This window comes from Cherax quadricarinatus, chromosome 33 (genome assembly GCF_038502225.1).
Source record: "Cherax quadricarinatus isolate ZL_2023a chromosome 33, ASM3850222v1, whole genome shotgun sequence".
Classification (NCBI taxonomy): Eukaryota; Metazoa; Arthropoda; class Malacostraca; order Decapoda; family Parastacidae; genus Cherax; species Cherax quadricarinatus.
The window spans coordinates 14,269,556-14,285,078 of record NC_091324.1 but is presented as its reverse complement, the minus strand read 5'-3'; the positions used below and the strand labels follow the sequence as shown (position 1 = coordinate 14,285,078).

At 38.5% G+C, this 15,523-nt stretch overlaps 1 protein-coding gene across 6 annotated transcripts in view; it reads right to left on the bottom strand.

Moving 5' to 3' along the window:
* Positions 1–15,523, bottom strand: part of mib2 (mind bomb 2) — a 239,197-nt gene that overhangs the window by 45,970 nt on the left and 177,704 nt on the right. For all 6 annotated transcript variants that reach the window (XM_070090837.1, XM_070090836.1, XM_070090839.1 and 3 more), the window contains 2 exons: positions 6,467–6,612; positions 6,099–6,314 (listed from right to left, as the gene is read on the bottom strand). In XM_070090837.1, the coding sequence (XP_069946938.1) occupies positions 6,099–6,314; positions 6,467–6,612 (362 nt within the window). The remainder of the gene's footprint in view (positions 1–6,098; positions 6,315–6,466; positions 6,613–15,523) is intronic.

Below are 15,523 nucleotides of genomic sequence, written 5' to 3'. Positions count from 1 at the left end.
CTGAATTTAGTGCAATGGGATAGAACCGGAAGGAAAGTTAGCAGATGAGATGAAGTACCTAGCCGGAAAATGCCAGTAGACAGAGGAGAACTTCATACCCAGATGTAGAAATAGCAAGAAAATAAGAGAGCCCTTGGTTCAACCAGAGATGCAAAGGCAAAAAAAGAGAAGAATAAGGGTGTGGAAAACTACAGACAGCAAAGAACAGAAATAAGCATATTATGCAGAAATGACTATGCTAGGGTGAGGAAGTGGAACCATCTGGAGAATGAAGTCATAGAAGAATAGTCTATACAGAGCATTAAGAAGAGGTACAATAAAGTTCATGAAGCCAGGAGTGAACCTAGTAGCAATCGGCGAACAGACAGGGGAAGGAGCGGAGACCTGACCCCTGTAATCACATGTAGGTGAGCAAACACCCCCCGCCCCCCCCACACACACACACACTATTGCCATTCATATCACTTCTCGGAAATGTTTGCATGTTTTCTCCCTCACTGTGTCACTCTGATTTTTGCTCTATGGTGTCTTTAGTAGTTTTTTTTTTTTTCAACAAGTCGGCCGCCTCCCACCGAGGCAGGGTGACCCAAAAAAGAAAGAAAATCCCCAAAAAGAAAATACTTTCATCATCATTCAACACTTTCACCACACTCACACATTATCACTGTTTTTGCAGAGGTGCTCAGAATACAACAGTCTAGAAGCATACACATATAAAGATACACAACATATCCCTCCAAACTGCTAATATCCCAAACCCCTCCTTTAAAGTGCAGGCATTGTACTTCCCATTTCCAGGACTCAAGTCCGACTATATGAAAATAACCGGTTTCCCTGAATCCCTTCACTAAATATTACCCTGCTCACACTCCAACAGATCGTAGGTTCCAAATACCATTCGTCTCCATTCACTCCTATCTAACACGCTCACGCACGCTTGCTGGAAGTCCAAGCCCCTTGCCCACAAAACCTCCTTTACCCCCTCTCTCCAACCCTTTCGAGGACGACCCCTGCCCCGCCTTCCTTCCCCTATAGATTTATATGCTTTCCATGTCATTCTACTTTGATCCATTCTCTCTAAATGACCAAACCACCTCAACAACCCCTCTTCTGCCCTCTGACTAATACTTTTATTAACTCCACACCTTTTCCTAATTTCCACACTCCGAATTTTCTGCATAATATTTACACCACACATTGCCCTTAAACAGGACATCTCCACTGCCTCCAACCGTCTCCTCGCTGCTGCATTTACCACCCAAGCTTCACACCCATATAAGAGTGTTGGTACTACTATACTTTCATACATTCCCTTCTTTGCCTCCATAGATAACGTTTTTTGACTCCACATATACCTCAACGCACCACTCACCTTTTTTCCCTCATCAATTCTATGATTAACCTCATCCTTCATAAATCCATCCGCCGACACGTCAACTCCCAAGTATCTGAAAACATTCACTTCTTCCATACTCCTACTCCCCAATTTGATATCCAATTTTTCTTTATCTAAATCATTTGACACCCTCATCACCTTACTCTTTTCTATGTTCACTTTCAACTTTCTACCTTTACACACATTCCCAAACTCATCCACTAACCTTTGCAATTTTTCTTTAGAATCTCCCATAAGCACAGTATCATCAGCAAAAAGTAACTGTGTCAATTCCCATTTTGAATTTGATTCCCCAAAATTTAATCCCACCCCTCTCCCGAACACCCTAGCATTTACTTCCTTTACAACCCCATCTATAAATATATTAGACAACCATGGTGACATTACACATCCCTGTCTAAGACCTACTTTTACCGGGAAGTAGTCTCCCTCTCTTCTACACACCCTAACCTGAGCCTCACTATCCTCATAAAAACTCTTTACAGCATTTAATAACTTACCACCTACTCCATATACTTGCAACATCTGCCACACTGCTCCTCTATCCACTCTATCATATGCCTTTTCTAAATCCATAAATGCATTAAAAACTTCCCTACCTTTATCTAAATACTGTTCACATATATGCTTCAATGTAAACACTTGATCTACACATCCCCTACCCACTCTGAAACCTCCTTGCTCATCCGCAATCTTACATTCTGTCTTACCTCTAATTCTTTCAATTATAACCCTACCGTACACTTTTCCTGGTATACTCAGTAAACTTATTCCTCTATAATTTTTACAGTCTCTTTTGTCCCCTTTCCCTTTATATAAAGGGACTATACATGCTCTCTGCCAATCCCTAGGTACCTTCCCCTCCTTCATACATTTATTAAACAAAAGTACCAACCACTCCAACACTATATCCCCCCCTGCTTTTAACATTTCTGTCATGATCCCATCAGTTCCAGCTGCTTTACCCCCTTTCATTTTACGTAATGCCTCACGTACCTCCCCCACACTTACATTCTGCTCTTCTTCACTCCTAAAAGATGGTATACCTCCCTGACCAGTGCATGAAATTACTGCCTTTGTTTCTTCCTTAACATTTAAAAGTTCCTCAAAATATTCTCGCCATCTACCTAATACCTCCATCTCCCCATCTACTAACTCCCCTACTCTGTTTTTAACTGACAAATCCATACTTTCCCTAGGCTTTCTTAACTTGTTTAACTCACTCCAAATTTTTTTCTTATTTTCATTAAAATTTCTTGACAGTGCCTCTCCCACTCTATCATCTGCTCTCCTTTTGCACTCTCTCACCACTCTCTTTACCTTTCTTTTACTCTCCATATACTCTGCTCTTCTTATAACACTTCTGCTTTGTAAAAACCTCTCATAAGCTACCTTTTTCTCTTTTATCACACCCTTTACTTCATCATTCCACCAATCACTCCTCTTTCCTCCTGCCCCCACCCTCCTATAACCACAAACTTCTGCCCCACATTCTAATACTGCATTTTTAAAACTATTCCAACCCTCTTCAACCCCCCCACTACTCATCTTTGCACTAGCCCACCTTTCTGCCAATAGTCGCTTATATCTCACCTGAACTTCCTCCTCCCTTAGTTTATACACTTTCACCTCCCTCTTACTTGTTGTTGCCACCTTCCTCTTTTCCCATCTACCTCTTACTCTAACTGTAGCTACAACTAAATAATGATCCGATATATCAGTTGCTCCTCTATAAACATGTACATCCTGGAGCCTACCCATCAACCTTTTATCCACCAATACATAATGTAATAAACTACTTTCATTACATGCTACATCATACCTTGTATATTTATTTATCCTCTTTTTCATAAAATATGTATTACTTATTACCAAATCTCTTTCTACACATAGCTCAATTAAAGGCTCCCCATTTACATTTACCCCTGGCACCCCAAATTTACCTACTACTCCCTCCATAACATTTTTACCCACTTTAGCATTGAAATCCCCAACCACCATTACTCTCACACTTGATTCAAAACTCCCCATACATTCACTCAACATTTCCCAAAATCTCTCTCTCTCCTTTACACTTCTCTCTTCTCCAGGTGCATACATGCTTATTATAACCCACTTTTCACATCCAATCTTTATTTTACTCCACATAATCCTTGAATTAATACATTTATAGTCCCTCTTTTCCTGCCATAGCTTATCCTTCAACATTATTGCTACTCCTTCTTTAGCTCTAACTCTATTTGAAACCCCTGACCTAATCCCATTTATTCCTCTCCACTGAAACTCTCCCACCCCCTTCAGCTTTGTTTCACTTAAAGCCAGGACATCCAGCTTCTTCTCATTCATAACATCCACAATCATCTCTTTCTTATCATCTGCACAACATCCACGCACATTTAGACTTCCCACTTTGACAATTTTCTTATTCTTTTTAGTAATCATTACAGGAAAAGGGGTTACTAGCCCATTGTTCCCGGCATTTTAGTTGACTCTTACAACACGCATGGCTTACGGAGGAAAGATTCTTATTCCACTTCCCCATGGATATAAAAGGAAAAGTAATAAGACCAAGAACTATTAAGATAAAATCAAAGAAAACTCAGATGAGTGTGTATAAATAAATGTGTACATGTATGTGTAGTGTGATCTAAGTGTAAGTAGAAGTAGCAAGACATGCCTGTAATCTTGCATATTTATGAGACAGACAAAAGACATCAGCAATCCTACCATCATGTAAAACAATCACAGGCTTTCGTTTTACACTCACTTGGTAGGACGGTAGTACCTCCCTTTAGTAGTATATACTATATTTTCAGTTGTATCCAAAACTACACTTTATGTAAGAAAGGAATTTGCAAAGTTTGCAAATGTCCACAATGGAAGCAATTAAGTTAAAAATGTACTGTGTTATACTAGTGTACTGCCTATATTCTCCAACATTCTACCACACCTTACTTTGTTCAGGATTACTTTCGTAGATATTTTTTTTTTCACAATTACAAGGTCTCTAGTAATATAAACATTGAGTACAGAGGATTCAATACAAAGATGTTCAATCTACATGCACTGTACATGCTAATAGCATGCAAAATTTATGTATATCACATCAAAAAGGTTGGAAAGAGAGGGGTAAATGAGGTCTTGTGGGTGAGGGGCTTGGACTTCCAGCAAATGTGTATGAGCATGTTAGATAAGACTGAATGGAGACGAATGGTTTTTGGAACCTGATGAGCTGTTGGAATGTGAGAAGGGTAATATTTTGTGAAGGGATTCAGGGAAACTGGTTAGCCAAACTTGAGTCCTGGAAGTGGGAAGTACAATGCCTGCACTTTAAAGGAGGGGTTTGGGATATTGGCAGTTTGGGGGAACATCAAAACTGCTGTATCTGAGCACCTCTGAAAAGACAGTGATTATGTATGAGTGATGGTGAAAGTGCTGAACGACGATGAAAGTTTTTTCTTTCTTTATGATTTTTCTTTTTTTTGGGTCACCATGCCTTGGTGGGAAATGGCCGTGTTAAAAAAAGAAAATTTGCATGTCTTCCACAGAGTCTAAACCAGTATCACAATGGGCTAGGAATTGTGAGGTAGAAATGTGCTACTCAAAACCCACTGTGTCCTATGTTATGTAAATGTTGTGATTCCATGAAATCAGAATTCACACTTATTAACTCTTGTTTGCACACACTTTTCTTTCATACATAAAGGAAATTACCAACAAACCTCTGACTGTCTTCAAGAGAGAATTTGACAAGTTCCTTAAATCAGTTCCTGACCAGCTGATCTGTGGTTTCTTTGTTGGATCTGTGCGGCCAGCCTGGTTGATCAGGCCTTGATCCACTCGACCTTGTCTGGGATCAGTCCTTGATCCACCAGAAGGCCTAGTCTGGGATCAGGCTTTGATCCGCCAAGAGGCCTAATGTGGGATCAGATCACGGGGACATTGATCTCCTGAAAACATCTTTCAGGTATCCTTCTGATGTCAGAAAATCACTATACATCATCACTTGCAAGGATATCTATTGATGTTACATTGCTAGCTTTGAGAACTACTTTTGAGATCGTCTGATGTAGAATTTCATGAGATTTTATCTACTAACTCCCCCACATCTTTAAACAATACACAATGCAGTAGCACTTGGAATATTTTTAATAAATTTAACAAGATCATTTAAGTGCCCTTTGCCAGCACATAGATACATTGAACAATGACAAAACTGTGATTACCTCAGCAAATACACTATAAAAAAACAGTGTGTGGAATGTAAAGACAAAACAAATAGATGAACTAAGAGGAACATGGAAGCTGGGAAACTGTCATGTGATAAAACTACGTGCAACTTGGAGTGTTTACCTGTTTAGCATGTGGCACTGCAAGATGAATGTAGTCCATTATTATTATAGTGTAATCATGGGAAAGCACTAAACCCATTGGGGTTACATGGTGCCCGGGAAATGAGAGGTAGTGAAGTTTGATCAAAGGAAGGGGAGGGTACCTCCAATTCCTTAGATCAGAGTCTTTCACTAATATCAAGGTACTATCTTGAAGGATATGAATAGAGTCAAAAAAAAAGAAAAAAAAACTCTAGTCCAAAAGTAGTACTTAAGGAAGAGGAAAGTACTAAAGTAGTACTTAAGGAAGAAGAAAGTACTAACTGATCTTTAACCATCTGGAATCAACCATTAGCACAAAATTCACTTACACTTTTCATATATTCAATCCATTCACCATGACCTTTTTGGTATTCTTTTACTTTTGAAATATCTGATATAACAGTGACCACATCACCCGGGCCATAGGACGTGACACGGGCCAGTGCTCTAGGATGAATAGTCCATCGAGTTGTATATCCTTCATACTGCACACGAACGTCTCCCTTGTCTGTTATGCGATGAACGATGCCCACCTTGTCGAGGAACTATAAGTTCAAAATGACTTTAGAAAGACTAGTCGTGACATATTACATCTTAAAATTATCTCGGAAAATGGCACCTACATAAATATTTCATAAAGCACATTCATCACAAATGAAAACTAACAAAAACCATGAAGATAAATTTAAAGACAAACCTCAGCCATTTTGTGGTTCCAGCCACCATGACCCTCCTGCATTGTGCGCAACTCGTCTACTGTTACTACCACTCGGACTCTTTCTCCTACTGCAAATGGAAGATGACGGGGCGAGGTAGGGACTACTTCATTACTGCTTCCAGATTCTGAGGGTGAAACACAAGTTCAAGTGTGATGAAAGCTGTTACCAGTTATTGCTTTCCATTAATTTACCTTGTACTTTCTTCACATCGGGCATTCTGATGGCCTCTTTAATTCATTATAGCTAAAATAAAGCAGAAAACTTTTAAAGATTTCATTTACAGTTTTCTGAAATTATACCCCCTTATTTTCAACATAATTCTTGAATATGCAAGTCAAGAAGACACTAACCTCCTATATAAAGCCACTTGTCTAGGCTAGCTCAGCATACATATTTTCTGGTAGATCATGCATGACTATTTCACAGTATTAGATTATGTTGACGAACACTTTACAGATAATTAATTTGAATGTAACGTATACATAATACAGTGGAACCTCAGCTTACAAATTTAATCTGTTCCGTGGACTTGTTCGTATCCTGATTTGTTTGTATGCTGGGTCAATTTTCCTCACTTAAATTAACTGAAATGCAATTAATTTGTTCCAGGTGAATTCCTGCTCTCAGGAGGCATGACAAAATAAGCCTAATATTAACTCTACGGCTTATTTATCTGTCACAATCCATCTAATATGACATACATACCTGATATACACTCTAGAATGAATAAAATATGTTATTATGTGGACAGTGGAGGGAGGAGGACTGTGGTTGCAAGAGTGGTCATGCATTCTTGCTATGAAAACGTCAGAGGTGTTATTATAGAGAAAACAGAGTTTGTGAGGCTAACTGAATTAGATCTGGTGTACATGCGACATTTACATACCTTGGAGAAGAAATGCAGAGCGGCATATCCTGTCAGGAGGTCACACTTTTCTTAAGAACTGCTATGTACAATTTTTATGTTTATCTCACTACACTCTTATCTCCTGTGAGCTGTTTTCCGTCAACCATGTCAACAGCAGCTTTTCCATCTTTTCACTGACAGAGGTCCGCTGCTTAGAAATTACAGTAACGCCCTTTGCTGGCGCTACAGCCTTTATAGACTCCATGTGCTTTAGTATTGTACATATACAGAGGCTACGCTTGTAATCACTTGCTAAGTCCTTAACCCTCGTACCTAGTCTGTGCTTATCAATGATTTCTTCCATTAATTCCATGAAAATCATCCTCTTTTTCTTTTCGGCACTGTCCTTTGCACTTGCTTTCTTAGGACCCATGGTTAGAAAAAAGAAATCTGGCGAATTAACTGCACAAAACACAAGGAAATCACGAGAATTCCTTGCACCACGAGGGTAGCTCTGTAAGCACATGTGCCCTGGTAAGCATTGTGGTGGTGTTGTCAAACTAAATTATACTCAGTATGTACATAGTAGGTAGTAGGTTGGTAGACAGCAACCACCCAGGGCTGTACTACTGTCCTGCCAAGTGAGAGTGAAACAAAAGCCTGTAATTGTTTTACACAATGGTAGGATTGCTGGTGTCTTTTGTCTGTCTCATAAATATGCAAGATTACAGGTACGTCTTGCTACCTTTACTTACACTTAGTCACACTACACATACATGTACATGTTTATTTATACACACTCATCTGAGTTTTCTTCGATTTTACCTTAATAGTTCTTGGTCTTATTACTTTTCCTTTTATATCCATGGGGAAGTGGAATAAGAATCTTTCCTCCGTAAGCCATGCGTGTTGTAAAAGTCAACTAAAATGCCGGGAACAATGGGCTAGTAACCCCTTTTCCTGTAATAATTACTAAAATGAATAAGAAGAAGAAAATTGTCAAAGTGGGAAGTCTGAATGTGCGTAGATGTTGTGCAAATGATAAGAAAGAGATGATTGTGGATGTCCCGGCTTTAAGTGAAACAAAGCTGAAGGGGGTGGGAGAGTTTCAGTGGAGAGGAATAAATGGGATTAGGTCAGGGGTTTCAAATAGAGTTAGAGCTAAAGAAGGAGTAGCAATAATGTTGAAGGATAAGTTGTGGCAGGAAAAGAGGGACTATAAATGTATTAATTCAAAGATTATGTGGAGTAAAATAAAGGTTGGATGTGAAAAGTGGGTTATAGTAAGCATATATGCACCTGGAGAAGAGAGAAGTGTAGAAGAGAGAGAGAGAGATTTTGGGAAATGTTGAATGAATGAGTGGGGAGTTTTGAACCAAGTGTGAGAGTAATGGTGGTTGGGGATTTCAATGCTAAAGTGGGCAAAAATGTTGTGGAGGTAGTAGTAGGTAAATTTGGGGTGCCAGGGGTAAATGAAAATGGGGAGCCTTAATTGAGCTATGTGTAGAAAGAGGTTTGGTAATAATATTACATATTTTATGAAGAAGACGATAAATAAATATACAAGGTATGATATAGCATGTAATGAAAGTAGTTTGTTACATTATGTATTGGTGGATAAAAGGTTGATGGGTAGGCTCCAGTATGTACATGTTTAAAGAGGGGTAACTGATATATTGGATCATTATTTAGTTGTAGCTACAGTTAGAGTAAGAGGTAGTTGGGAAAAGAGGAAAATGGCAACAACAAGTAAGAGGGAGGTGAAAGTGTATAAACTAAGGGAGGAGGAAGTTCAGGTGAGATATAAGCAACTATTGACAGAAAGGTGGGCTGGTGCAAGTATGAGTAGTGGGGGGGTTGAAGAGGGTTGGAATAGTTTTAAAAATGCAGTATTAGAATGTGGGGCAGAAATTTGTGGTTATAGGAGGGTGGGTGCAGGAGGAAAGAGGAGTGATTGGTGGAATGATGAAGTAAAGGGTGTGATAAAAGAGAAAAAGTTAGCTTGTGAGAGGTTTTTACAAAGCAGAAGTGTTATAAGAAGAGTAGAGTATATGGAGAGTAAAAGAAAGGGGAAGAGAGTGGTGAGAGAGTGCAAAAGGAGAGCAGATGATAGAGTGGGAGAGGCACTGTCAAGAAATTTTAATGAAAATAAGAAAAAAATTTGGAGTGAGTTAAACAAGTTAAGAAAGCCTAGAGAACGAATGGATCTGTCAATTAAAAACAGATTAGGGGAGTTAGTAGATGGGGAGATAAAGGTTTTGGGTAGATGGTGAGAATATTTTGAGGAACTTTTAAATGTCAACAAAGAAAGAGAAGCGGTAATTTCATGCACTGGCAAGGGAGGTATACCATCTTTTACGAGTGAAGAAGAACAGGATGTGAGCGTGGGGGAGGTGTGTGAGGCATTACGTAGAATGGAAGAGGGTAAAGCAGCTGGAATTGACAGGATCATGACAGAAATATTAAAAGCAGGGATGGATATAGTGTTGGAGTGGTTGGTATTTTTGTTTAATAAATGTATGAAAGAGGGGAAGGTACCTAGGGATTGGCAAAGAGCATGTATAGTCCCTTTATATAAAGGGAAGGGGGACAAAAGAGATTGTAAAAATTATAGAGGAATAAGTTTACTGAGTATACCAGGAAAAGTGTACGGTAGGGTTATAATTGAAAGAATTAGAGGTAGGACAGAATGTAGGATTGTGGATGAGTAAGGAGGTTTCAGAGTGGGTAGGGGATGTGCAGATCAAGTGTTTACATTGAAGCATATATGTGAACAGTATTTAAAGGTAGGGAAGTTTTTATTGCATTTATGGCTTTAGAAAAGGCATATGATAGAGTGGATAGGGGAGCAATGTGGCAGATGTTGCAAGTACACCTACCATTCGACTTATGACCGAGTTCGGTTCCGAGAAACCGGTCGTAAGTCGAACTTTACTACTGAATATCAACAAAACATTTTTGTAATGACTATTTTATTGTTTTATTTTTGTATTTCATGTTTTACTTTACTTTTTATGTTGTTAGTATTGTATTTTACACTGTAAGGTTTAGGATAAACACTGTGTACAACACAAATAGTTGTTTATTTCCCAGAAATTTGACATAAAAATCATGGTCGTAAGTCGAGTGGTCGTAAGTCGAGCAGGTCGTAAGTTGGATGGTAGGTGTATATGGAATAGGTGGTAAGTTACTAAATGCTGTTAAGAGTTTTTATGAGGATAGTGAGGCTCAGGTTAGGGTGTGTAGAAGAGAGGAACCCTCTCTACTTCCCAGTAAAAGTAGGTCTTAGACAGGGATGTGTAATGTCACCATGGTTCTTTAATATATTTATAAATGGGGTTGTAAAAGAAGTAAATGCTAGGGTGTTCGGGAGAGGGGTGGGATTAAATTATGGGGAATCAAATAAAAAATGGGAATTGACACAGTTGCTTTTTGCTGATGAGACTGTGCTTATGGGAGATTCTAAAGAAAAATTGTAAAGGTTAGTGGATGAGTTTGGGAGTGTGTGTAAAGGTAGAAAGTTGAAAGTGAACATAGAAAAGAGTAAGGTGATGAGGGTATCAAATGATTTAGATAAAGAAAAATTGGATATCAAATTGTGGAGGAGGAGTATGGAAGAAGTGAATGTTTTCAGATACTTGGGAGTTGACGTGTCAGCAGATGGATTTATGAAGGATGAGGTTAATCATAGAATTGATGAGGGAAAAAAGGTGAGTGGTGTGTTGACGTATATGTGGAGACAAAAACGTTATCTATGGAGACAAAGAAGGGAATGTATGAAAGTATAGCAGTACCAACACTCTTATATGGGTGTGAAGCTTGGGTTGTGAATGCAGCAGCAAGGAGGCAGTTGGAGGCAGTGGAGATGTCCTGCCTAAGGGCAATGTGAGGTGTAAATATTATGCAGAAAATTCAGAGTGTGGAAATTAGGAGAAGGTGTGGAGTTAATAAAAGTATTAGTAAGAGGGCTGAAAAGGGGTTGTTGAGGTGGTTTGGTCATTTAGAGAGAATGGATCAAAGTAGAATGACATGGAGAGCGTATAAATCTGTAGGGGAAGGAAGGCGGGGTAGGGGTCGTCCTCGAAAAGGTTGGAAGGGGTAAGGGAGGTTTTGTGGGCGAGGGACTTGGACTTCCAGCAGGTGTGCATGAGCGTGTTCGATAGGAGTGAATGGAGATGAATGGTATTTGGGACCTGACGATCTGTTATAGTGTGAGCAGGGTAATATTTAGTGAAGGGATTCAGGGAAACCGTTTATTTTTATATAGCCGGACTTGAGTCCTGGAAATGGGAAGTACAATGCTTGCACTCCAAAGGAGGAGTTTGGGATATTAGCAGTTTGGAGGGATATGTTGTGTATCTTTATACGTACAGTGGACCCCCGCTTAACGATCACCTCCCAATGCAACCAGTTATGTAAGTGTATTTATGTAAGTGCATTTGTACGTGTATGTTTGGGGGTCTGAAATGGTTAGTACTAATCTACTTCACAATATTCCTTATGGGAACAAATTCGGTCAGTACTGGCACCTGAACATACTTCTGGAATGAAAAAATATAGTTATCAGGGGGTCCACTGTATATGCTTCTAAACTGTTATGTTCTGAGCACTTCTGCAAAAACAGTGATTATGTGTGAGTGAGGTGAAAGTGTTGAATGATGATGAAAGTATTTTCTTTTTGGGGATTTTCTTTCTTTTTTTGGGTCACCCTGCCTCAGTGGGAGATGGCCGACTTGTTAAAAAAAAAAATTATTATTGTACTATTACGTATTATTACATCATACAGTGGACCCCCGATATTCGATGGCATCGGTATCCAATAAATCCGGTATTCGATACATTTTAACGCAAAAATTTTGCCTCGCTTCTTGTTAAAAAACCCACCACACGCGATTCGTCCGAGACATGTCCACATGTGGCCTGAACTGCCCCGTGTGTGCCAGTGTTTACAAGCCAGCCAGTGTGCTCGCATCTAAGGATACATTCGGTACATTCCATATTATCACTGTTTTTGGTGCTTGTTTCTGCAAAATAAGTCACCATGGGCCCCAAGAAAGCTTCTAGTGCCAACCCTTTGAGAAAAAGGGTGCTAATGACTATTGAAATGTAGAAAGAGATAATTGCAAAGTACGAAAGTGGAGTGCATGTGTCAGAGCTGGCCAGGTTGTATACAAAACCTCAATCAACCATCGCTACTATAGTGACCAGGAAAACGGCAATCAAGGAAGCTGTTGTTGCAAAAGGTGCAACTGTGATTTCGAAACAGAGACCGCAAGTGTTAGAAGATGTTGAGAGACTTATTGGTGTGGATAAATGAGAAACAGATAGCATCTCTCAAGCGATCATTTGTGAAAAGGCTAGGAAGTTGCATGAGGAATGCCTCGGCATGATAGTGGCTTTCTTTGCTCCAATCATATTATGATACATAAACACATATTATAACTTTTGCAAAGAAATAAATATTTTATTAATTTATTTATTTATTTAACCCTTTGACTGTCGCGGCCGTATATATACGTCTTACGAGGTACCGTGTTTGACGTATATATATTCATAAATTCTAGCGGCTTCAAATCAAGCAGGAGAAAGCTGGTAGGCCCACATGTGAAAGAATGGGTCTGTGTGGTCAGTGTGCACCATATTAAAAAAATCCTGGAGCACGCAGTGCATAATGGGAAAAAAAAACTCCAACCGTTTTTTTTAATTAAAATGCCGACTTTGTGGTCTATTTTCGTATAGTATTTATGGTTGCATTCTCGTTTTCTTGGTCTCATTTGATAGAATGGTAAACATATTATATAAATAGAGGTTATTTTGATTGATTTTACTATAAAAAGAACCTAGAAATGGAGCTCAAAGTAGGGGAAATGTTTGATTTTTGCCAATGTTCAAAAGTAAACAAATGATGCCATTGTCCAATAAATGTCCAACTAGCCATTCTAATATGCAGTCATGAATGGGTTGATGTTATTTATACAATTATTACAGTATTGCAGTAGTCTGCATAATAGTAAGTCTTCAATTTTTTGTTTGAATAAAAATTCAAAATAGAAAGCAAGAGTAATATCAGAGGGGCCTGGAGACATGACTGATGAACAAAGAAAATGTTATTTTAGAGCCAGGAATGTCTGCATTGTTCATTCTGGACCTTATTTTGAAATTGTCATATTTTTTAGTTTTCGTGAAATTGGCCAAATTGCAAATTTCTGACCACATTATTAGGTAGTTGAAATCGATAAATGGGCAGTTTCTTGTACTCAATCGATAGAAAAAATGGAGTTCTAAAGAAATAGCTGAGTTTGGTCGACTGGAACAATGGAATTAGCCGAAAATAGGTCTCAAAGTGGGCGAAATCGCTGATTTGTAAACAGCGCCGAGGTAGCTAACTTCGCGAGAGCGTAATTCCGTCAGTTTTCCATCAAATTTCGTTTTTTTGGTGTCATTACAATCAGGAAAAGATTCTCTATCATTTCATAAGAAAAAATAACCTTTTTTTTTTTTTAAATTTTGCGACACCAGGAGACACCTCAGGATTGGGGGTTGCGACAGTCAAAGGGTTAAGGAACCTCCCTCGAGGGGGAAGTTCGCATCCTGAAATTTCGTTCATATCCAGAAGTAAAAACTCGCCCGAGCAACGGTTCATATACTGAAAAATTTGCATGGTGGGGCATTGGTAAGCCGAGGTTCCACTGTATATTGTCATCATTTACAACCTAGTTGCACCAAGTTCATCCATTTTTATCTTTTTCACACTACTAGGCACTATCAAACTATTTCAGAACACACTGATGGATTACCCATTAAACAGTGCTTATCTGACATGTGAAATGTTAAGAATTATTACACAACATGCAATAAACTTTAACTTTTATAACAGAGTGACTGTTTCCAACAAGGCAATCACACCCACCATCCCTCATTTTCTAGGCAGACAATGACATTAGCAGACAAGTTTTGCCAGAAGTGCACAGACAACACAATTCAACTGAGCTGCTGAATCATAGCATCCCTACCCACTCTTCAGAGTGCAAGCACTGTACTAACCCATAAATCATTTCTCAGAATGTATAATAATTAAACATCATCTGACCTTTCTTTTAAAGACCATAACAAGACCAAGATTACGACAGCCAGGAAGATGACGAGGTGGGTATTGAGAACTTTCAAAACAAGGGGAAATAATGCTGATGGTGACACTCTTCAAATAGCTAGTGCTCCCTCACTTAGAATATTGCTCAGCACTGATGGCCTTGTTCAAAGCAGGAGAAATATCAGAGTTGAAACAAATACAGTAGGGCCCCGCTTTACGGCATTCCGCTAATACGGTCATTTCAAATTATGACCAAAACTCGCTATACGGCTCCCCCCCACCTGACTTTCTAATACGGTCACCGCGCCCCACCTGGTTTGTTTACATTGCCTGTGAGATCCGTAAGCACTAAGTCTCTCCATTATGTCTGGAAACTCCAAAATTTTAAGTGTTTTTAAAAGTTATTTCAGATTTTATATATACTCTGATAATTATACTTATGTATACCTGTACTTAAATAAACTTACATACTGTGCTGGCATGCAGATACACATTAAAATCAGCAAGTGTTTTATGTCTCCAGACGTCATATTAGTAATGATAATAATAATCACCGAGTCTCATTTAGATGTCGTATATTACGTTAATATACACATTTTCATTAATCCATCTATGATATTTTTTTCAAAATTATATAATAAACACGATGCATAACATATAAATATGATAAATACACCCCACAGTAGAATAAATAAACAAATATGAGATGTGGTAGCAGACGACTTGCACAAGTGACGCCATATTAGAAATAATAATAATAATAATAATAATAATCACCGAGTCTCATTAAATGTCGTATATTACATTAATATACACGTTTTCATTAATCTATCCATGATATTTTTTTCAAAATTATATAATAAACATGATACATAACATAAAAAGATGATAAATACACCCCACAATAGAATAAACAAACATAAATATGAGATGTGGTAGCCAGATAACTTGTACAAGTGAAGGCAAGAATAACATTTTCTCTAATCTAACATGAGAGAAAATGTGTTACTGGGAGTAACTGTAGAAAATTATTCCTTTCGTATGTATGTAAGTTTATTCAGGTATACACAAATACAGTTACATAGATTATCATACATA